This window comes from Thunnus maccoyii, chromosome 10, assembly GCF_910596095.1.
Source record: "Thunnus maccoyii chromosome 10, fThuMac1.1, whole genome shotgun sequence".
Classification (NCBI taxonomy): domain Eukaryota; kingdom Metazoa; phylum Chordata; class Actinopteri; order Scombriformes; family Scombridae; genus Thunnus; species Thunnus maccoyii.
The window spans coordinates 17,000,112-17,024,357 of record NC_056542.1 but is presented as its reverse complement, the minus strand read 5'-3'; the positions used below and the strand labels follow the sequence as shown (position 1 = coordinate 17,024,357).

General features: G+C 44.1%; 1 protein-coding gene across 3 annotated transcripts; it reads left to right on the top strand.

Annotated features, from left to right (window-relative positions):
- The first annotated feature begins 310 nt into the window (after nucleotides 1–310).
- On the top strand, nucleotides 311–22,426 carry nr4a3 (nuclear receptor subfamily 4, group A, member 3). Of its 3 annotated transcripts, none has more exons than XM_042424310.1 (8): nucleotides 311–497; nucleotides 3,737–3,907; nucleotides 8,351–9,183; nucleotides 13,986–14,115; nucleotides 14,851–15,014; nucleotides 15,128–15,327; nucleotides 18,493–18,671; nucleotides 20,486–22,426. In XM_042424310.1, exons 3-8 carry the CDS (start codon nucleotides 8,353–8,355, stop codon nucleotides 20,746–20,748), a joined length of 1,767 nt encoding a protein of 588 aa, XP_042280244.1. In that variant the 5' UTR covers nucleotides 311–497; nucleotides 3,737–3,907; nucleotides 8,351–8,352; the 3' UTR covers nucleotides 20,749–22,426. The 3 variants fall into 3 exon arrangements, with proteins under 3 accessions (XP_042280244.1, XP_042280243.1, XP_042280245.1); XM_042424309.1 differs by lacking the exon at nucleotides 311–497 and adding an exon at nucleotides 2,750–3,013; XM_042424311.1 differs by lacking the exon at nucleotides 311–497 and adding an exon at nucleotides 4,897–4,978 and having other exon boundaries at nucleotides 3,813–3,907.
- The last annotated feature ends 1,820 nt before the right edge of the window (nucleotides 22,427–24,246 follow it).

Sequence of the window (24,246 nt, the reverse complement as noted above, 5' to 3'; positions counted from 1 at the left end):
GAGAGAGAGAGAGAGCGAGAGAGCTCTACTTTGAGTGACGTCACCTCTCCCATGGCGTCACATTGACGTAGCGCATACCAGCCGCTCTATGTGGAGGCAGAGCCCACATAAATGCACTATTTGACTTTCTCCCCTCAGACGGCGCACATAAACAAACCCGCATTACAACTCCACACTTTGCAAAGCACCCATCACCACTGACACAAGTCAGCTCACGGGAACGGACGCAGACGCACTCCTTGGGAGTTTTTCAATTTTTTTTTTAATTTTCTATTTCATTTTTTTATACTTTGTGTACTTTAGATAAAAAGTAAGAAGGAAGCAAGAAACTTTTTTTCTTTGCCTCTGCCTCTACAATAATACTAAGAGGTTGTTTTTTTTATATATATATTTTTTCTTTTCATTACCTCGACTATTGGTGATTATTCTGGATGGAACTAGGATACTTCATACGAGGTTATTATCACATGTAAAGACGGAACCGCTACAGCAAACCAGTAAGTAAATTGTGAATGAATGAGTCTGCCATTCGGTCATATACCGCGCTTGTTAGATTGACAGACTAAGACCAAACACAGACTAGTAACGCACAGCTGTATGCATACTTTATCGTATATTACCTAAAATCCAATGTCATGTTGATTTCATACTCTAACACCATCATCCGTGTCTAGTCCGTCGAACTTTGTGCGGGTAACCTGTTGATATATCAAGCTTCCTCTACGCTTACAGTTGGTCATATTGTCTCTGTGTGTCTGTGGTGTCTCCAGGAACAAATGAAGCTGAATTCGGCTTTAATTTGCGCCGGGAAAGGTATCATGTCCTTTCTGTGGTTGTCATGGAAATTGGATGCCTCTCACTCACACAATGTATAGTGGAGTTAGACGCACTAATGGTCTGAGTGGAGAATAGTCTAACCTACATTCAGGCAGGAGCTGAGAGAAGAGAGTTAAAGCTCTTTGATTTCATGCCATGTGGGGTTTTTTTCTTTTAATGCTTCATGTTATGAGGAGGTTGTCCTGCTATTGAGTGATTTATAAGTGAGACACGGTGTGTGTGTGTGTGTGTGTGTGTGTGTATGTGTGTGTGTGTGTGTGTGTGTGTGTGTGTGTGTGTGTGTGTGTGTGTGTGTGTATTTGTATAAGTCTATGACAGTAAACTATATTGTTTGACAAGTCCACCCCATGCAACAATAGCCAGGATTGTTTCCCCTATAAGTTTAAATCCACACACACACACACACACACACACACACACACACACACACACACACACACACACACACACACACACACACACAAAAAGGTGATAGTTGTTTCCGAACAGTTTTAATTCATAGACTGTCACCCGACTGGTAGTCAAATCACAAATGTCAGCAGTTACACTGTCTACTGTCTCCGTGAGGACACGGCCTCTCCTCCCATTGATTGCTGGAAAACACCCTTAGCCATTCACCATAAAGCCACATCAAATTTGAGAAGCCCTCTGTGAAATGTTTCCTAGAGACATCTGATAACAACACAGGCCCTGTATTCTATAGCAGCTGCCAAGGCTGTAGGCTATAGATTAACCACGATATTAAACTATCACTGCTGACTCAAGGCATTTCGCTGATTTTACCTTTTCTTTCTTCCACACACTCAGGTTTACGCACGCAGCCGCGCACACAGGCACTACTGACAGACTCCCCCTCAGGGCTGATTTACAGTACTCACATATTTCTCTGGTCTCTCCTTTATGTCTTCTCTTTTCTCTGTCTCTGTTTGCTGGAAGCCTCGCGCTGTCCGGGGTTATTGGTGCGAGGGGCTACCGGGGGCTACCGGCGCTCCGGGGCGCGTGCTTTGCAGCTCTTATGTCGTTCTCTTGGTTACCGGTGTGCCCAGGGCCAGAGCCCCACCGACCGGCTCGGCCTGGGAAGAAAGCAAAGGGGGGGTGGGGTGTGGGGGGGACTCGTTTACTCATTAAAAAACAGACTGAATGTCTCACTTTGCAGATATAGTATGTTTGTTTTTTTGTGTTTACAACAAGGCACTTTATTTCCACTCTTAACCCTAAACAGAAGTTGTAACAAGAGCGCATTTACGCACAGTTACGCTCTTAACTTCATAGTTTTGCGTAAGAATTTGGCTATTTTGACTCCAAAGAATAACTTATTTCTTCTGGTGCAATAACCAACTGTTTTTTTAGGCACCAAAGTTTTTTTTTCTGCACTCCAATGGCTCCACACAGAATAGAAGAATGTCTTTACTGTTCCAAATCAGCCCTAATCAAATAAATGTTTTACAGACTCACTTGTTTGTTTACGCTGGTTTGTCTTTTTTTTCTTTATTCAGCATATTTGAAGTTTCTGTGAGAGATTAAATGTGAGTTAACGCCATATATTGACCGAATAACCATCAAGGGAGTTCAAAGAGGCTCAGTTTTCTCTCGTGATTGGTCTGCAAGTTGAGCATTTGGAGAAAAGTGGCCAGTCTGTCAAACACTAAGTGGTGGACGAGTTTCATCTGTTGACACAAAGACAGCCGGCTGCAGGTGCCATGGTGCCTGGAGAGTCGGTTATGAGGGTTGTGGCTTGTCAGCAGACAGTATTGAGATGCATATTGGGAGATCGAGTGGTCTCTCTCAACTTGACCGTATCTCTCCGTAGGGAGAGAGAGAGAGAGAGAGAGAGAGAGAGAGAGAGAGAGAGAGAGAGAGAGAGAGAGAGAGAGAGAGAGAGAGAGAGAGAGAGAGAGAGAGTCTATATAAGGGAGTGTGTGACAGAAAGGGGGCGCTCTGGGCCTTGAAATCCGCCGTCCACCGTGCGCCTTGCTGCAGTAAGAGAGAGTTGGAGGCGCACGGCGCACAGGAGTCCGCTGGTTTGGTTTCGGGTCCGACTCTCCACATTTCAAGATTTCTTTCTCCCTCTGGATGAACCCTGAGCAGACAAATACGGTGGTGATTAGAGGCAAGCAAAGGGATGGCCTGGAGGCACTGGCACAGACTGCTTTTATAAAAGTTGTCACTTTTCTAGGTCTGTATTTGTGGAAGTTTCTATAGTTTTTAGCCCGATCGAAATCGACATTTGCAGCGCAAAATTAAAATTGTAATTACGGAGCAAAGCTTAAGTGTTAGAATGAAACTTGTCGCCCACGTAAGTGTCTTGAAATGAGCTCAGTTGTGGTTCTTATTTTTCTCTTTGTAGCATGAATTCAGTGACATATTTATTGCCAAAATTGGGCTATGTTTGATTTAAATGTGTGACTTCTGTGGATTTGCATTGATAGTTGCAATGATTTATATACTGTTTCGGCCACTGGCACATTGCTCTGATTTGCGCACAGTAGTTTGCATGCCTCTTGCTGCTTCTTTCAATCCGATTTACTGACTTTATCGGTCAGATTAGACTTTTTGCAAATGAATATCTGTTTTTGGTGTAAAATTTGATCGTTGCTCGTTACCTTGAAATTGTGGCATCATCATTTCTGCGGGCAAAAATGTTTAGGTTGTAAAAAAGGGTGTAGTAAAGTCGAACCTCACCTAGAATTTGCTAAGTAAAGTTTGGGAAAGCAATGTAAAGATGTGGTTTCATATCGGAAAAATAGTAAAACATGAATACATGCTTATCTGTAAGTCTCTGAGTTTTATATTGCTGGATTAAAATGCTCGCTGACTGGAAGCGACGGTACCCAGAACCATCTCTTTTATTCAGCCTGCCGGTCCATCACTGGCTCTAACCCAGACACCTCTCCTCCAGACACAGGTTCGGAAGAGCGCGCCCAGCCGAGCTCGGAGCCCCGGCGATTGGACACTTCCTCCGTGACGCCCGCCGAATCCTCCCCGCTCCAAGAGCCCTGTCCCGGCCGCAGCCACGCCACCCCTCAATCCCGGACACCCAGCACCATTCAGCGCGAAGCTCTTTCACCAGGTACAGACCGAGACCCGAGTGCTCACTTTCATACTTTCTTTTACTTTCAATTCTGTACTTTCCATCATGCTCTCTTTCTTTCTTTCTTTCTACACTTTAATCTCCTTTCTCAGCTGATGCTTAGGAGCGACTGTTGTGGCGCAGGCCTCTTTTTGTGCATTTACTGTGGTGTGATAGGTGTTGGTCATGTTTTCTTGCAGGAAAAACACGCATAATATATATTATATATAAGACAAGTTTGTGTGAAATGGGCAGGGTGGCTTGCCTAAAATAATTTGCCAGCTATTAAGATTAAAAACACAATTTAACTTATAATATATTTTGTCTCATTTCTCCTGTTTATTCCAATAAAAATTTCTATGATTAAGTTTCATGAAGATCCTGGTGAGCTTTTACTGTGCGCGTGAATTTCAGCTCATGTGTCTGTGTGTTTGTGTCGGCTGGTGACTGCGGACTGAGTTGACATTTCAATCATTAGACAAACTGGCAGAAATAAGAGACTTCTGAGACCAGGCACACCTAAATCCAGAAGCTGGGGGCGAATAGGTCATAGAGATCGATCCTCCTATGACTCAACAAGCTCTTCAAAAGCTTTTATGACTAAAATAGACCAAATTGTCGCAGTAATTTTGTATTTTCCCAGTGTTTTTTTTTTTTTTTTTTTTAATATTTGTTATTTTAGCTTGATCTCAAATGAAGGATCCACTTAATTTAATTTCTCTTTATTAAATTAAGCAGATTATAAATTCCTCAAATAACAGGCTTAAGAAGATTTTTAAACATTGTCACTAGTAGTGTAATTATGTGTATGTGCTTTGTGTGTGTGTGTGTGTATGTGTGTGTGTGTGTTCATATGTGTGAAAATCAGCTTATACCCATTGTGTAAAAGGCCATTGAATTCAAACATATTTATCTCATAATTCACTAACAGAAAATACCAGAATGTGTTTTTGTATTTATGTCTGCAACTTCATGTTTTTATTTGTTAGATCTATGGCATTCTGACAATGAACAAGCGCGCTCAATTATTGGAACAGCTGCAGTTTGTCCAGTTGAAATGCACACCTCGAGGTTAGAGACTGTTTCCCTTCACCTCACTATGCTGCACCACCTGTGTCTGACTCTGCTTGGGTTGTCTGTCCTCTTGCTTGCACACATAAACACACACATACAATTACAGACACACACACACTCACATACACACACACACCTGCTTGCATGCAAGTGTTTAAAAGCAATCTGATGGTGGTGTTGGAGTGTAGAAGGTTTTCCTACAGATTTGCTTCAGTGACATAAAAAAGATTCAGCTAATACAACAATATTTGTGGTGGTGAGTGAGGTTGCACGCTTGTGAGCATGGGCGTGTGTGTGTGTGTGTATTAGTGTTGTGTGAGTGAAGACAAGACACACCGCCAAATGTAAAGCACCGAAGAGGATGAGGTGTTTGCAAACACAAGTGGTTTTACAGGTTCTTCTCAGGATACGGGCGCATGTTATTGGCAGAATGAGCGTACACAGGTTCATGTTTACATCTTGAACATCATTAGTGTGGGAAATGTGTGTGTGTGTGTGTGTGTGTGTGTGTGTGTGTGTGTGTGTGTGTGTGTGTGTGTGTGTGTGGTTACTTATATGTGTGTATGAAAAAACAACTGATCAAAAGCTTCTTTCCTCATCTGACACACAGACAAAAATAATAATCCTACATGTAATTCTCAGCTGTCAGGGGTATTTTTTTTTAACATTTCTTTGCCCCTTTAATTCTTTCAGCTCTTCTCAGACATATGAATCATCTCAAAACCTATTGTATGTAGTAAGCTTTCTGTGCATACAGCTGCGGTAAGACACTGTATATGACAGGTGCAATAAGTCCTAAACATACATATATATATATACACACACACATACACACACACACACTCATGCTCAACGCTTACCTAAAGCTTGACCTACTGACACAACACAGAAAGCCACAAAGTTCACCACTGTGCTCTCCTCCTTTCACAGTTCATTTTTTCTCTCGTGTCTCTCTCTCTTTTTCTTCTGATGCCTAATCAGTAGTACACACGCGCGCGCGCGCGCGCGCACACACACTCACACACACACACACACACACACACACACACACACACACACACACACACACACAAAAGTCCTGGTATAGCCCAGAAAGGCCCCATGACGCCCATAATGCTGCATGTGTGTTTTTCCACGTGGGCTGAAGTAGCTGGTCACTTGCAGAAGAAGAAAAAAAACCTTGATGACGTCAAGCCCACGTAGTCCTACAGCTTGACTCACATCCTCAATTTAAAAAAAAAAAAAAAAAAAGCAGCACAATATTACAACTGAGACATAAATCTGTGTCTGATATTCTTAGTGGAGAATTTTGAGGGGGAAAAAAGATCAAACATAAAAGTATTTTAAATTTACTCATGGAAATTTTAGTTCTAAGATGGGATTCTTCTAAAAATTAATTGTAGGATTATTTTTTTGGTTTTTTTTTCCTACCAGGTCCAGAGGTCAGCTCTCTTCTGATCTTTTGTCTCTCACCAAACAGCTACAGGAATATTATAAATAAATAAATGATGTAGCCAGATGAGTGTCCGTCATTTTGATTTTCTTTTTCACTTAATTAACGCTTTGAGTCACCCTTTTGTTTTTTCGAGTCCTCGCGGCCACGCCGCGTGCTGCGCCTCAGGTAGAATTTAATTGTGTTAGAGCAACATAAATTAATGTGTCACTCCGCCTGCTTTCGCCATGACTGACATTCATGTAGTATTAAACATATTTGACCGCAAACTAAAATGTGCAGGCTATTTTCAAAATGTATTGTTATTTGCCTATTAGCTGAAGTTAATATTTTAAAAAAACGAAAAAAGGTGACGTTATGAAGTTATAAGATTTTTCTTTTGCTGAAAAACGATTGGTGCCGCTATTTCTGAATGTTTTTTTTAAAATAACAAATAAGAGCCTTTGATTCCATGGCTGAGCTCGAGCGAGTCAGTTTGGATGGAGGTATTTGTGTGTTTTACCAAGAGCAGGACCGATATGTCTCGTATTTGACTAGACAAACATGACGCGCGGGGAACGGGGGCGATTACGGCAGAGAGCGCGCATGCTGGGCGTCAATGGGAGCAGCGCTGTGTTGACAGTTCCCTGCTCGGGAGCGGCGAGCAAACACCACAAACCCTGGCTGTGCTGACACTCACGACTGATTAAGCCCGCACACACTCATTGTGCGCGCGCGCACACACACACACACACACACATCGTGCACACACACGCGTACACGTGCACGCTCAAACGCAGGTGGAGTATATTACGTCAGGAGTTTGATAAGGCAAGACCATATAGTCCACACACACACACACACACACACACACACACACACACACACACACACACACACACACATATGATGATGAGGTGGCCTGCTGCTTTGACTGTCAGAATCAAATCAGGGAGAAAACTCAAGACATCCGACTGGCGTCTGCAGCACTTAAAGGAAATATCTGTGTCTGTGTGTGCGTGTGTGTTGCATTTGTCAGTGTGTGTGTGTGTGTGTGTGTGTGTGTGTGTGTGTGTGTGTGTGTGTGTGTGTGTGTGTGTGTGTGTGTGTGTGTGTGTGGTTTGTTCAGTAAACATCTAGCACCACCATGGGGTTCCATTATTATTTAATGCTATCTCATCTGCTTTGCCATCTGACTAACCGGAGTGCACACACACACACACACACACACACACACACACACACACACACACACACACACACACACACACACACGCACACATACATGCACACACACAGACACACATACTAGTCACACATACTTGGTTGTTGCTTTGACTGCTTTGCCTCCAAATTGTGCACCTTCTTTAACTGAACTAACTGTGGGAGAATCAGCAGTGTTTGAGGCTGTGTGTGTAGGCTCCAAATATCTCTACTACGCCTCCTTGATGAAGCGCAAGAAGTGAAAAAGATTTATTCAAATCTTCACATTTCTTACTCAATGTAAACAGAAAGGTGCGTTCAGAAAAGTTTCAGAACATCGCAAAAATCTCTGACACCTCAAGAGCTGAATCAACTGCCTGTTCCAATAGAGCTGTGCAGAGTTTTTTTTACATCATCACTGTTTAATTGTTGAGCCTGTTCAGCACTGCCCTTGTGTGCATGCGCCTCCATTAGTCCCTTTATCCCATAGATTCATCGTAGGGTCGGACCTGTACTGTGCTTCTGTGGCCAATCTCCTTCTTGAAGTCCTGCTTCTCTGTTCAAATCAGGGATTAACTTCTATGTCAAGTTTCCTTTACTGACTAATGATTGCTGGTGTACAGCTGTACTCTACTAACATTAAAAATGCTTTTTGAGTGAAAGGTTTTTGGAACAGATGTGGTCTGATGTGCCACGCGGCTCTAACCTACGTGTGTGCTCTGTTTCCCTGGCAGACATGCCCTGTGTGCAGGCTCAGTACGGGCCCGCCCCACCAGGCTCAGCCTACTCCGGCCAGTCCTTCAGTTACCAGGGCGACAGCTACAGCTCTGATCTCATGACCCCTGACTACACCAAGTTGGACCTGGGCGGCGGTGAGATCTCCGCTGCCGCCACCACCTCCCTACCCAGTTTCAACGTCTTTGTGGAGGGGAGCTACGAGCCCAAGTCCTCCTGCCTCTACCAGATGCCCGCACACAGGCCCACCATCAAAAAAGAGGAGGAGAGCTACCCGACTGCTCCGCCGCTGGAGGCCATGTCCTCCTCCACTATGTACTTTAAACAGTCTCCCCCCTCCACCCCCACAACCCCATCCCTGCCGCCCCAGCCTGGCACCTCCTTCCTGTGGGAGGAGCACTCCCTGGCCCCTCCGTCACACCCCCACTCTCTGGGCTCCAGCCTGGAGACGGGCCTCAAGTCGCCCCGCTTTCCACACTTCTACCAGCACTCACCGCCCCACAGCGGCGGCAGCGGCGGTGGCTATGAGAGTCTGGGAGGAGGACTGGTTCGCACCTCATCCTCTTCCTCATCCTCATCCTCCACTGTCTCCCATCCTCATGGTCCACCTCTGGAGCAGCCAATGTACCAGCTGCACTGCGGGGCCGGCAGCAGCAGCCTCGCCTTCCGCTCCCTGGCTCTCAGGCCCTGTGGCCCCCTACTAGGGGACAGCCTGCCCTCGCCTCCCCCTCGTGGCCCCCAAGGAGAGGGCACCTGCGCAGTGTGTGGGGACAACGCGGCCTGCCAGCACTACGGCGTACGCACTTGTGAGGGCTGCAAGGGCTTCTTCAAGGTAAGAAACCCTTAAACCAATAAGTGACAGTCAACCCCTCAACCTCCTCTTCTTTATATTCCTAAAAGTCTCTTAATGTCTCCTGTTGTTTCTGAACTAAATCCCACCAACAGACGCACTCAATCACGTTCATAACTGATATTCCACCTTAACATATCACTCCATTAGCTGTGAACAAGCAGAAAACTGACTGACGTATTTCATTTGAAACAATTTTCTTGCATTTGTCTCGCTCCCACTCTGCACCCCACTCTGCATGCTCTAAATCGTCTTTAGAGTCATTATGAAAGCACAACACACCCACAGGGGTCGTCTCTCCCAGCAACCAAGTGGCCAAAGTGTGCGTATGAACGGTCTGTGTGTATGTGTGTAGACTGCTTGTGTTACGTGAGAACACAGGATGATAAAAAAAAAAAAATACTTTCTCTGAAACATCCAGGGAAAATTGCCCTCCACGCTTGATGCTCAGCCACTCAGAAATAAAGTGCCATGAGAGAGCAGTGGAAAAGGAATCCACCTTGAAATCAAAGTTTCCTTTGAGCGTGTTTCTTGTGAATCAGCGGCCACGAAATTGACCACAATTCTCTGACATAATACTTGGGACGATATGAGTCAGTTTGAGATTTGGTCCGTCAGATGATTCAATCTATCACTTCTCAACCCATTGTCTCACATCCCATGTTACCACACACGTGCTCACACACACTAATTCATAGTTAAATATCACCAAAAGCCAGTTTTTAGTCAGACAGATTTTCATTTTCCTTGTATAAGTCAAAACATAATATATAGTGGTTATATCAAACCAATTTCTCTGAAATATGTGAGCTATTTGAAGCTTTTTTTCTTTTTTTTTTTTTTACATTCGGTGACATCGGAGTAGTTTTTGTGCAAAGTTTTTTTGGATTACAACATTTCCTTGTATACTTGTTAAGCATTCTATTGGTTGCACGAGACAAGAGAGAGAAATTAAGAGACAGAGCAAGAAGGAGGGTGCAAACACAGAGGTAATTGAATAATGCCTCTGGTAGGTGGAAATGAATTATCCTTCTTTTCAATTAGTTTCACGATTTGTTTTTATTTAGTAATTAATGAAAGCAGCGTCTGGTGGCAGGAGGCCGCGGGCTGTCTGCCTGCTGCAGCTACACAGCTTGTCAAACCTCACTATGTTTCCTTTGCACAAACATGCAGATGCAACCAACCATATGCACACACACACACACACACACACACACACATATACAAATGTGCACACAAAGACACACACAGAAAAACATATTTTTTCAGACAGTAGCATGTACATATTTTTCAGTCTGCTACACGCAGGAATCCAGGATGCAACCGCAAAAACTAAAACATGCATTTCACACAGCTGCTCTTTTTCATATTCATATTATCAGGCACACTTCCCTCCATTATCCTGATGGTTTTATTGTCCCCTAAAAATACTTTCCTGATTATATTTAATTATACCTGAATAGTTATTACACATTAAACCACAGCAGAGGCTTGCTGTAAATTATTGTTATTTCATTAGTGCAATTTGAAACACATTTTCACTATTAATTAATTTTAGCTCTTAAGCAAGTTGTTATTTTCCCGTGTGTTTATTATTTTGGCAGAATAATGTGGTCCATTCACTGGTTTCCATTAATTCAGTGAATCTATTCAGAATTTTAAAATTAAATACTAGATCTCAGCTGTTAGTATAATACAAGCATTATGCGAGAAACAAAAACAAATATTTAAAATTTATCTGTTTTTATGGAGCCAGAGTCCTAACCAGTGTGTTACTTTAGCTGTGATTTTATCAGCGAAGATACACGTTCAGCTCAGTTTAATGCACGCGTTTTTTATTTTCCATGCTTGCATTCCATGTCAGTCATAAAGAGATTGAGGTGGCATTTCAGTGGTGAAAGAAGACTGGAAAAAAAGGCAGGTTGGCAGCATAAAGATGTCCTTATCACTTAAATGCAAACATGATACATATAAGTTAATTAAATTAGCCCATTTGAGGGGGAAAAAAAGACAACTAGATCAATACACTCATGCACATACTGTACACAAACATATGTTAAAGCTCCATGAGGACTTCACATGACAAAAGTTATTTCTGTATTAGAAACAATAACCTCAGCTCACAGATACCAACATAAGTCCACTTTTATTATAAAACCTTTCTTGCACATTCATGCAGAGAAATACCAGCGCAGAGGCAGTCATATAAACTTGACAGGCAGAGAGAAGAGAGGTCTGATTGCCCCTGATTAAGAAGCAGAGGAGAGGAGGGGATAGAGGAGACAGAGGGAGGAGGAGGGGGAACAAAGTCCCTAAAGGGTTTTAATTTAAGCCAAGGCTATTAGCACATGTTACATGTCAGGAATCTGCCTCTGCATGCCTCCATCAAGCCCCCACAACACCTACAGCGCGTGGGCTTCAGTATGCTCTTCATTTGTGAATGCTCTTTTAGTGCCTATAACTCATTCCTTAACATTTATAGCGACTTTTTTCCACTTAAATCAAGTCTTTTCCCATAAAAACTGTCACCCAAAAATTTCAGTTAATAATAGTGATCAGATTCAGAACAAATTTAAAACTTGTCTTTTTATATACTGACACACACACTTAGCCTGGCCTCAAATAGGCAGGCAATGCACAGAGCACAAGAGGGATCTACAGATTTGATAATCACATTGAGATAATTTGATCTGTGTGTGTGTGTGTGTGTGTGTGTGTGTGTGTGTGTGTGTGTGTGTGTGTGTGTGTGTATGTATGTATGTGTGTCCACCTGCATACATATGGAGGTATCCCATTGATGAGTATCAGAGACTAGTTAGTTACACAGTATTAGCTCTGATATGTAGTGTCTCTGCTGAGACGCAAAGTCACAAGAGTCCCAATCTCTCTCTCTCTCTCTCTCACACACACACACACACACACACACACACACACACACAGAGCAGGAGTAGGAGAAACAGGAGACAGTAGGAGACAGCGGCACTCACTCATGAGAGCTTAATTTATCAGACCTTTAACTGATTTCAAACTCAGGCTTTTCTTGGAAGCCGCTATCTTATAAATTAGACCCTGAGGTCACTGAAGGGAAGAACTTCCCCCTCAGCCAACCACCAGGGTCAGCTCAGCTTACACCCGTTTAACCTCCACTTCCAATATACTGCAGGAAAACATGAACTCATCCTGCAAACGATTTAGTTTGAAGAAAATGAATCACAGATATCCTTAACTCCATAATAAAGCATTAACAAATCAATTTTCCAAAGCTGACAGACCTGTTGTACAACATAGACGTGCTTATTAAAACATGGTTAACATGTGTGTAAACTTTATGCTGGTCTTGCTGCAGTGTTGTTGAGTCTAAATGTTGACATGTAGAGGTTTGATTTGAGCGTCGTTTCAGCCTCTCATGCAGTTTTATGTTCAGGTCGGACTCCCACTAAACGGATGCTATTTTCCCTCAACTACATTAATGACCATAACTAACTTATCCCCGCGCGCACGGGTCACTGACCATTGAAAGGATGAGAGGGAGACATTCACAGCGATCTGCGGTGCCATGGCAACGACTCTCATCCTGCGCTGGCACCCATTACGCGCCAGTTCCGCACTCGCGCCGGAGCATATGGAATAATTGGTGTGTTATTGGTCTCCCGGGGGCACGGGCATGTGTGGCGCGAGGGGTTCCTAATTGGAGTTATTTGTTTTGATGTGTTTTAGAGGCGTTAAAGAAGAGGGGAAGCCGCGACACTTTCTCTGTGTTCCGTTTGTTTTAATTTACAGTTTGTTCTTGTGCTGTCTTACTGGAGTCACGGCTTGACAGCTTATAAAACGCTTGACATTTATTATAGCGTCGCTGTAATTTTTTGCAAATGTAATAGTTTTGGTGTACCAGATTTGCACCCCAGGCAAGGGCTTTCCCAAGAGTTTTAATGACGCCTGGAAAGATTGGCAACAGGCCCCACTCAGTTACACAAAAGTAATAATATAGATCTGTGGTTTGTTTATTTTGAGAATAATAACTGCTTACTTTAAGTAGACATATCTGCATTCTCACAAAGACTGCACTATATTGAATGAATAAACTGCAGCTAATGTCTAACTGTGGGAATTTCTCTAATTCTGCTTTCATTGAATCATTGGATCACTTTTCCATCTAGAGAGCAATTGACTTTATACACAACTTTACATAGATCCAAACGTGCAAGATTGGCCCTTTGTTGCGCGCGCGCGCGCACGCGAAGGGGGATAGGCATTTGCTACCATTTCTGTTATTATTGTCTTTCATCCGCGCGGGGAGCGCACCCGGCCCCCACGTGGCCCGTTCCTGATTTCATTTTAATAAGGTCAGTAATAATCGCGCGAGCCAGCCGAGGAGAAAACAGCTCCCGCGGGGCCCATTGAGAGAGGCGCGATGCGCGAGGCCCCGGAGGTGCCACGAGCTGACCCGCGAGCTTCACAAACAATCTGATCACGCAGCTCTTGCGGCCGCTGTCCCCAGCTGTCTCGCGGGACCCTCCTCAGCACGCCACGCGCTCGGTCTCCATTGTCAGCTCCGGCGCTAATAAAATTGTCCCTCCTGCAGGCGAGGCTTGTTGGAAAATTAATTTTATCTAATTATACTGATGTCACCGCCGCCTTTCAGCGCGTAATTAAAATCTGACCGGCGAGCTTCTGCTTTCATTCTTTGATGGGGAAGAAAAAAATTGAATTAAACAAATCAAATATTAGGTGGTTGATTGTGTTTGGAGGCTGATTATCGGTATGCTTGTTTCTTCTCTCTGCAGCGCACCGTGCAGAAAAACGCCAAGTATGTGTGTCTGGCCAGTAAGAACTGTCCTGTGGACAAGAGGAGACGCAACCGCTGCCAGTACTGCCGCTTCCAGAAGTGTCTGAGCGTCGGGATGGTAAAGGAAGGTAAGACTCAAGCACCCAAGAACATACACACGGTCACACATCTGACCTACAGCCCATAATGGTAAAGTTTGTCTCCGCAATCAGGGGTTTAATTGGCCGGTAATGACCTGGCCTGTGGCAGCATCACACACATCTACAAAACAGTGACTCTTCTCTCAGGTGGAGGAAGAAATGTAGAAAGTACAGCTCGCCAGTTAGTAGCCTTCAGCTTTTAAACCTCTAAAACTGGGATGGTTTGAAAGAGACTCAAAGGTGATCGTCCTCTTCTCATTTTCTCACACTTTGCATCTCTCCGTTTGTGTCATCAGGTGTGACAGCAATGACGTTTTGCTGATGTGTAGAATCAAGCGTGGTACTCATACTGCCCTAATTTCCTTGTGGTTTCTCACCTGTCTCACTAGTGTCATGTAATATCCCCACCCACACTAAATGCAAACAACCCCCCACACCACACACACACAGACACACACACAATTACGCTTCAATATCCCCGTTAACACTTCTACAGCTCCTAGAACAACTCCACTGCCATCTGCTGGCTAGTGGCCTCCTGTGTAAGGGATTGTGGGATTGTTCCTGTGCAAAATGCCTCCTTTCAGTCTTATTCCCACCGCTGTAAAATACTGATAACAAGCTTATCAGTTAGAGAATAGAAGTTCTTTATGCATGCTGCGTAAATACTACCAGATTCGGCTGAACAACCTCTTCATTATTGTCTCTTTCTCTGGTTTACAGTGGTGCGTACTGATAGCTTGAAGGGGCGCCGAGGACGTCTGCCTTCCAAACCAAAGAGCCCCCTGCAGACAGAGGCGTCTCCTCCTTCTCCACCCCTCAGCCTGCTCTCTGCTCTGCTCAGGGCTTATTCCCACTGCACGCCCCGTGACCTCGACTACAGCCAGGTAAACCCCCCCACGCCCCCTCCCCACACACACACCCCAACTAATTGTATTTTAGTCCAGTGAGAAACATGAGTTTAATCTCTCTTTCTGCGCCTTTCTCTCTGACGCCACAGTTCAGCGCTGCCGACCCTCCCACCTCCTCTTCGGATGCCGAGCACATCCAGCTCTTCTACAGGCTGCTCACTGTCTCGATGGAGACCACGCGGTGCTGGGCTGACCGGCTGCCTGGGTTCTCCGAGCTCCAGCGCGATGATCAGAACCTGCTCATAGACTCTGCCTTCCTGGAGCTGTTTGTCTTGCGATTGGCTCACAGGTGAGAAGGAGATGCAGATCAAACTAATGGCGAAGGAAAAGTTTGATTAATAATTGGCATGCAGGATAAGAACTTTAACACTTTTAATTTAAAAAGTCTCCACCTCTAAAATGTTATGGATTTCTTCTTCCACACCTTTGACTTTATCAGCAGCGTAACTTAATTTGGCATCATAGCAACAGTACAGTACAGCGTGTAACTGTGCTGGCAAAGCTGTGTGCTGCTGTGTTGGTGTATCTCCAGAGTAGGAGGAGTGGAGCTGAGTAATCGCCATACGAACCAAATTATGAATGGAGTCTGTAGCTATGACAGCAGCTACACCCACAGAGTTCCGCTCCGTTCGCCTGATATCTGACGCACAGAGAGCTCTGTGTGTGTTCTGCGGGGCTAAAACTGTGCTAACATTGTGAACTGTGTGATTTGACAGGATCAATTCCATCTGAAAGCTCAGCTGAGAAACTGAAAAAAGGGCTGTTAGGGAAAGGAATACATATTTAATTCAGTCGACTGAAATAAAAAGGGAATTGACTTTATTTACCTCTCATGCGCCCACGCCCAGTGTATGTGTGTGTGTGTGTGAGCATGTGTGTGTGTGTGCCTCGCTCGTGGATACCTGTGGTGCCATTATGACTGCCCCGGCCCATCTTTGCCTCAGAATTGCCCTGGGTTACCGGCCTGCTCTTGTAAGGCATGTGGCTGGTTAAATTTATGGGGAAAGGGGGGGGAGGAGGGCTACAAGCTCATCCTTTTGTCTGGGCTGTCGTCTAGGGCAGAAAACCAACACAGTCACACACACACACACACACAAGCGCACTTACTCACCCAAACACACACACACACTGATGATGTAGAATCCCAACTTTCTCTCCTCCGCCCAATGTAAGTCCAGGTGCAGGGTGGGTAGAGGATGGGTGGTGGCATCACAGTCCCAGCAGGAGAGGGATCAGGATGGGACTCTGACTCACGCTAAACAGTGGACTCATAGGGCCCTCTATCAAACACACACACATGCTCACGCACACTGCTCATCCTCCCATCAGCCAAACTCCCACGGCACAGAGGAAAACACACACAAACACAGCACTGTCTTACTTTCTCTTCTCTTCCGTGAGAGCGAGGGATGCGGTCCACGCTTCCATCTCATTGTCGACGCGGCCCTGCATTGACCCGGTGTTGAACTCAGATGCCTTGCAGACCCCTGTGCAAGCGTACGTCTGTATGCTTATGAGTGTGTGTGTGTGTGTGTTGTGTTTGTGTGTGCTCAGTGTGTGTAGAGTAAATTTGCTCTGCTCTTCTGGGCCGGCATTGCTGTAAGCACCCGCGTTACCAAACAGTTTCTGTGGTTATTGGTTGATTACCGTGGTGACAGTGTAGTCAGGGGTGAGTGGAATGTGTGGCAGACATCCAGCTGTGTATAACTGTGTGTATGTGTGTGTGGATCTGCCTGGCTGCTTGTCTGCCAGCCTGTCTGTGTAGTTTCGCTCATGTCTTACTATCCGACATAGATCAAATAGTATTTTGAAATAACTCTTAGCATTGATTTTAACCTGCTTATTGTACCAGATGGATATGATTAACCTAATCTGGACAACGCAGACCCTGTCAGCTAAGAATCACAGACATTGCATTACACTCATGGTTTAATTTTTTATTCTATAACAAGGTTTGCGGTACTTAATATATTCTACTTTTTTGACAACTCCAGAATTTTGTTTAGAAGATTAAATCTATTCTACCTTCCTGCATTAACCTGTCACATCATCTTACCAAGCAAAACTTCGTTTGTTTTTTTAGAAATTTCAAATATACTGAATATTTAATACTAGATTTCATAGAAATTTATAAAAGATGCAAGAGACATTAAGGCTTTTTACACTGATAAAGACTAATGCAGCCATAAAAACAATGGCACTAGAGTAACAGGCAGATCAAGAATATATGTAGTAGTATACAACCTTTAAGAGTTTCAGGGTTTAAATCATTACTGTAAAAAACTATATGAGAAGTCAAGGAATCAGGTTTCTAAAGGTGTCCGAAGTGAGCAAGAAATTCAGTCTCCTTCCTCACCAACAGGTGATGACCCCCTCCACCCTCCCCCAACACCTGCGTCTCTTCCCGCCCCTACTCCTGCATCTTTGTCCCTTCTCTCCAGCTCATGGTTGACCGTTCTGGAGAGGTGGAAGGTGTTTTTTATGTATGATTGATGATGTGCAAGCATCTGTGTGCATGTGTTCTGCTGAGAGTGGGTGGAGCACTTCTTTTAAACTGCAGCGAGGATAATTAGACACAAATGGTATTTCATCTTCTCCTCATAACTGCTAAACCAATGTTTGTGCAGGGTGTAATTTGAGGCTTCCCATTTTTTCCCTCATCCCCCACCCTCAACCCCCCCCCCCTCTCTGTTTCTATAGGCTACTCACCATCAGCTGTTTTCCCAGCACTTACTGCTCTTGTCCTGCTTTGCCCATCTTTGTCTTGGCTTCCTTTGTTGTCTTCTTGAGATCTTCCCACCAGCACTGAACCAGCTCTCTGTTTCAGGATTTACTTACAAAGGCACTTAATATGAAGGAAGCCATGCTCTTCTGTCAGGCACTAATAAAGACCAGTCATAGCTCTCCCTCATTCACTGCTCTGTCTCTCCCACTCTGCTTGATGGTAAAGGAGTGGGATGGTTTATGTGTCGTGAGTAACTGATGGTTAAATACATCTGAGAAGCCTTTTCATTTCCTCATTAAGGCTTTGTGTTTCCACTGCACACCGCAGCCTGGGCACATTAAAGCTATAACAGTTTACCCATCTGCAAATGCACACAACACACAGCAGCCCTCTGCCCTAACCCTTCACCCCACCCTGCCAAAAGGAAATGCAGGAATGTTTTAAAATGCTATAATTTGGAAAACACAACCTTAATCAGCTGCATGCCTGTGTTTGATGTGTGTCCTGTTTGTGTGTGAGCGCACATACAGTACTGCCAGGTTTTCTCATTGTTTTTATTGTAATTGTTTCCTTACCCCAGTATCCCAAGCCATATTTACAATACATGAGGGAAAATGCAGCATTTCATTGCAAGAGAGATCTAAATGAAAATAGAGATTTCAAAGAGATTCATAAAACTAACCCTTCTCTTTTCCCCCCTCTCTCTGTCTCTCTCGCTGTCTCTCTCAGGTCGATGCTGTCAGAGGATAAACTAGTGTTCTGCAACGGTTTGGTGCTGCACAGGTTCCAGTGCCTTCGTGGGTTTGGAGAGTGGCTGGACTCCATTCGGGACTTCTCCACCCACCTCCAGAGCCTAAACCTGGATGCCTCTGCTTTCGCCTGCCTGGCTGCCCTGGTGTTGCTCACAGGTAAAAACACAAGCAAATAACATCAGATTTAAGATATCAAAATTACTGTAATGAGAAAATAAACTTAGAAGATGTTAATGTATTTTATGAACAAAACTAGCAGCTGGTTTTCATAGTCTTCATACTGTCTTTCGACACACAGCTGCCCCTCTCTGCTACACACAAACATTGTCTATCATGCAAGCGGCTTTTACGTAAATATAAGAATACAAATCCTCCTTTCACCACCTCCTCCTCTTTGTCCAGAGATTTGCCTGCTGGTAATTCAGTGTGACAGTGATCAGGTGGATACATCCACTAACGTCACATATACGCTCAAAGACACACATGTGCACGCCTGCTCTCACACATCTCTGCCTGAAAGAAGAACCCAATACCCAGAAGCACCTGCTGCACCTGCCACACACCTGGCCCTCTAATCAGTGTGCATGTGTGAAAAATGGAGGAGAGTCACAGCTTTCTCTGTGCGCACACGTCCAAGACACATCAGAAGAGACAGGGAATTAGCTGTCTGTACATTGTCAAGTACATTGGAAATGCATTAGAAGTAGTAAATTACAAATGTGGCCTAAGCTAACAGAGGACGTCCGTGCAATTAAGTGTTCACATTTCATTTTATTAATACCTTCACGTCAGAGTCTGAATCTGTACATAAATGTGTAGCGGATAAAACACCCCTCCCCCTACACTTAGCTTCCTTACCTCACCCTGCCCCCGCCACCAACTCCTCCTCCTCTTCCTCCACCTCCTCTTCCTCTGTCTAAGCCCTCCAACCCCATCCTCACTCTCTGGGGGAGCACTTAACTCTGTGCCTGATCGACCAACCCACCATGGAGCACAGCTCTGGAATGGCGTCTGCGCTGTTCTCAGTGGCGCTCTGCCACCTCGGCAAAGCACACAGCACACTGCCACGACAGAGCTGCCAGAGCCACCAGGCGATCGACCACTTCAGAGTGGCCTGTGTAGAAAGGCAGCCATCGATCCCTCCCCAGGAGCTCGCGCACATAGAGAAAGTAGGGACAGGGAGAGCGGGGAGAGAGGGAGGCAAGAGTGTGTAAGAGGTCTGAAAGCCGCGGTGAAAGGAGGGCTGGAGTGACTGCAGCAGTCTGCAGCAGCAAACACAGAACAAACAAAAGAGTCACATAAACAAACAATAAATAAGCTTCAGATAATGGATACCTCAAAGTGAGACTGGTCTTTGTGACAGCTTCCCTGCAGCACGGACTGGCTTGTGTGCGTGTGTGTGTGTGTGTGTGTGTGTGTTTGAGGGGGGGGGGGGGGGGGGGGTGGACACCCTGTTCTCTGCAGAATGAGTTAGTGTCACATTAAGCCTAGTACGGGTGCCACTGGAGTTGCTATGGGCAGCAGTGTGTGTGTGTGTGTGCATGTGCGTGTGTGTTTCTAATTTCATTTGGCTGCTCACAGGGCCGAATAATCAGCTAATTGTTGAGCACTTTTGTTTCTGTCAATGTCTTAAATTGTAGGGAGTGTGTGTGTCCGTGTGTGTGTGTGCTCTCAAATGTTTATATGTATACATTGTGTGTGTGTGTGTTTGTACACAGTGTGCAGCGGGCTTATTAGGTTAGACTGTGTATTGATCTGTAGTGAGTGAGACAGGTTAAGGCCTGTTAAGAACATGAGCCATACAGGCTAATGAGGTGGAATTCAATATAAAAGAAGATGTAGCTAATGCTCTTTCAGCTGAATGAGCTCTGATGTATGTGTGTGTGTGTATTTCTTTTTTTCCACTGACTTAATTTTTGCCGTTTAATGAATTATTCTCCTAACGTCTCTGTCTGTCTGTCTATCTACAGAGCAAGTCCCAGGTCTGAAGGACTCAAAGCGGGTGGAAGAGCTGCAGAATAAAGTGATTTGTTGTCTCAGAGACCACCTGGGCTGCGGCCCTTCTTCCTCCTCGTCCAAGGCTGCGCCCCCTCTGAGTCGTATTCTGGGTTTAAGGGCAGAACTCCGTTCCCAGAGGACCCAGGGCCTTCAACGAATCTTCTACCTGAAGCTGGAGGACCTGGTACCACCCCCACCGTTGATTGATAGGTTCCTGGACACTCTGCCCTACTGATGGCCCGGGCTGACCGCACTGAGAGAAACCCGCGTCACGTCCTGTTCAGGCCTCCCCCCCCCATCCCAGGAGCATGCACACACATTCAGAAGAGAGACTCACTCCCTTCTGACTGATGCAGAGCAGAGAGAGCCAATCAAATGCTTTTCACTCAATGGGACAACCAATTGAAAAACGCCTTTCACTCAAACGGACAACCAACTAAACGCTTTTCACCAGTATAAAAGACAATTACTCAAACGCTTTACCACTTTTTATTTGATCCTCCTGTTTTTCTCCTGTAGGGGGAGGATGATGAGGCTGAGATGGACGACGGGGAAAAAAATGACTTTTTTACTGTCCTCTCTCCGTCTGGGTGGCATCTCATCCAGCAAAAAAAAGATTTATGATACTGTTTATCTGTGTTTTGGCCTGACTCATCCAGTGTGAGGACTTCTTTTTAGTAAGAGGGAAGGGGAGGTGTCAGTGTAGGCGAATGTTTTCAAAAAACCCGATGATGTCCCACTGAAACACAAGTGGCTGTGTATTCTAGTTCCTCCTACCGAAAGGAGGAAGGGGGCATTTTCATACTGAAATGTCAGAGGTCAGACAGCTTGCGCACATGTAAGCATTGATGCGCAGAAACGTCACAAAGCAGATATTTCATAAACACATGGAAGTGGCTGTTGAGTTGGGCTCTTGATTCCAAGTGCAATTTCTTAAGTGCTATCTCATCACAAAAGGACGAGACGGAGAAGGAACAGTTTAATTTCAAACTCTAAATTATTTTAATACAAAGACTTGATCTGTACTGTCAGTAGTTAAAAGAGAGAAAGAGGCAGTCTCCGTCTGGTTTTAGACAGCAGAGGAGATACTGTGCACTAACGATTGATGACTGAGTCACCCAGACTTGAACTTTTCTCTAGAATGTTTGTTTTTTTAGTAACTCCTTTTGAAATTATAGGTCGAGTAGGAGTATGGAGGAATGAACATTGGGCAGAATTTGGCTTTTGAAGCACTTACACCCTGAGAAGGGCTAGAAGCACAGACACACACCCTACCTGCTCCCCCCCGGGGGATGGCGGGGAGTCAGGGGAGAGGAGGGTGCTCGACAGATAGCTGTACGTCCAGGGGTGAAACATTCCGCAGTCATGCTCTTTTTTCTATTTGTTTCTTTTATGGAGGCTGCGTGATACTGGGCTGGTGAGAGTGTGACGGATAACGGTTGCATACTGTTTTTGTGTGTACGCTTAGAGAAGCCAGGATCATATGCATGGTGTGTTATAAGCTGTCAAGAGCTGCCATAGCCTGTCAAAACAGCTCGACCTGTGTTTGTGTCTCAGACTGCGGCTCTACGGGGATCTCCCTGGGCCTCCACCACCCACTCACACACTCATGGCAGCAGTTTGAAATATGAAAAAAGCAAATTATATAGATATAAATATAAATATAAATATATATATATATATATATATACAAAACTAATATTTTGAAGTGTTTTTAGCTTTTTCAAATATTGTGGTACAAGTTGTGCATTGTTTTTTGAAGAAGAGAAACAAAAAAGAAAAAAAGTTGCTGTTTTTTCAATGTTCTTCTTTGGTTTGAGTTTCCTGTTCGATTATTTTTTTTCTTCCTCTTTGGTTCACTGGATTTTTCTGTTCAGCACTTTGAAATCATAAACTAGTTCTGATTATTCTGACTGACTGTGTCCTGTGTTTTAATTGTTGTAGGAATTTGTGCACTCAAATAGTTTTATTATTTTATGGGGGAATTATGAATTATTATTGTACATGACTCAAATATGAAATTATTTGTCCGGTGACATAACCCATATGAGAGTAGGTATAATAATAGGGAAATAGTCCTCTTTGTTGGCCACACAATAGAGGTCAATTAGAATTATGATTGTTATTCATCTTAATCATGATTTTGAAAGGGTATAAGTTCTTTTAAGGTTAAGTGACTGAGATGCAACACAAGAAAACACCAAGTTCAGTTTTAGTACACATTTATTATTATTATGACAACTGCAATTACTGAACACTACAACATATAACCAACGAGACACAAGAGTGAAAGAGGAAACTGGTACACAAGGGTATGGTTAGTGAATGATTCGAGTGCATAATGCAGTTATCTATTGTGTCGCTGGTATGAGAGCCCTGATAAACAGATGAGATGACTGTTACCTTAGAAGGAACAAATCAAATCAACGGTACAACAGCTTAGCTCTGAAGTGCCAATTGAAGCTACAAATTATGAAAGCACCAGGGTTTAAGCAAGTTGATGAAGGTTTTGTAGAAATACTTGCTTGTTCCCTGGGGTGGCTTCTCTTTGAGAATGGAGTTTGATGTGCTGGGTTGAGAAGTTGGAGTCTGGATCTTGTAATGATGAGTAAGTCAGCCAGTCCGGATTTGAAAAGCTCCCAGTGAAAGAGAGCTCCTGGTTTATGCTCTCCTAGTTTAGATTCTTAACTCATGACTCTAGATTTTGAGGTTTCACCTCCTATTGCTCTGAATCACATCTTTGATGAGCAAAAAGCAAGCATTCAACCGGCATGGCAAAAAGCAAGGGCAAGAAGCAAGGGCAAGAAAACTGATTTCTCAGACAAGAAATTATTTCAAAGTTTCAGTTTGCCCGCCCAGAAGATGCATCCTGGCCAATCACAGGGGTTGCAGAGTTCTGGGGGGGCAGAGTCAGTCCCCTCCTGTCCATAGACAGGCGGGTTCAACTCCTGAATGCTGAATCATTTAATCAAAATTGTTACAATTTAACTATTGCATGATTTCTAATTTTGCATTTTTGATAGTAGCTTTAGCATGTGAGAGAGTGGTACTAAACATGTTATTAGTGTTATCAAAGGTGATGGAATAAATGTTAGTGGTACACTTCTTAGCTTAAAGGCAGTGGCATAAAAGTCTAACTAAAGCAAACACCTATTGTTATATACACACACATACTAATACACTATATTAATTATCTTTATACAAAATACAGTGATCAGTTCTTTGGTTATTCAAGTCCTGAAAATCAGAGTTCACTGTGGGATTCAAGTTGATGCCAGTTAGTCTCTGTGGGTGACTGTCTCTTAGAGGTGAATTATAATAGCCAGTGGTGGGGGATGTTTATCCAAGTTGTGCTAACACCTCACATTGAGGTGTGAATTGGTCTTGCCATCTTGCTGGTTCTTGCAGACCTTGAAGGATCAAAGGTGGTTTGGGTCAGTGGTCTGGTTTAGTGGTTATGTTGGAAAGAAGGGGTCTTCTTATCTCGATCGCTGCAGTTTGCAGGATGTTGTAAATCTCACTGCTGTCGCATTGGCCAGCATTCCTGGGGGTTGAAAAAATAGTTGGTCCTGTTGTTTGAGGGTTGTACTATCTGCATTCGAAACTTGCAGGGACTTTCCCCTACACTGTTTCAATTAATCTACTCTTTCACACATAATGCAAAAAAACATCTCAGTGTTTTCAAGACTTCTGAAAGTAAACAGACCAAATTTGAGCTGATATACAGAATGTA

What these genes read in the sequence shown, in the direction of transcription:
- nr4a3 (XM_042424309.1), top strand. Translation starts at nt 2,911, where the DNA reads ATGAACCCTGAGCAGACAAATACGGTGGTGATTAGAGGCAAGCAAAGG. An exon ending in CGTCGGGATGGTAAAGGAAG is followed by an intron (nt 14,116 to 14,850) that starts GTAAGACTCAAG and finishes TCTGGTTTACAG; the next exon opens with TGGTGCGTACTGATAGCTTG. An exon ending in GTCTTGCGATTGGCTCACAG is followed by an intron (nt 15,328 to 18,492) that starts GTGAGAAGGAGA and finishes TGTCTCTCTCAG; the next exon opens with GTCGATGCTGTCAGAGGATA.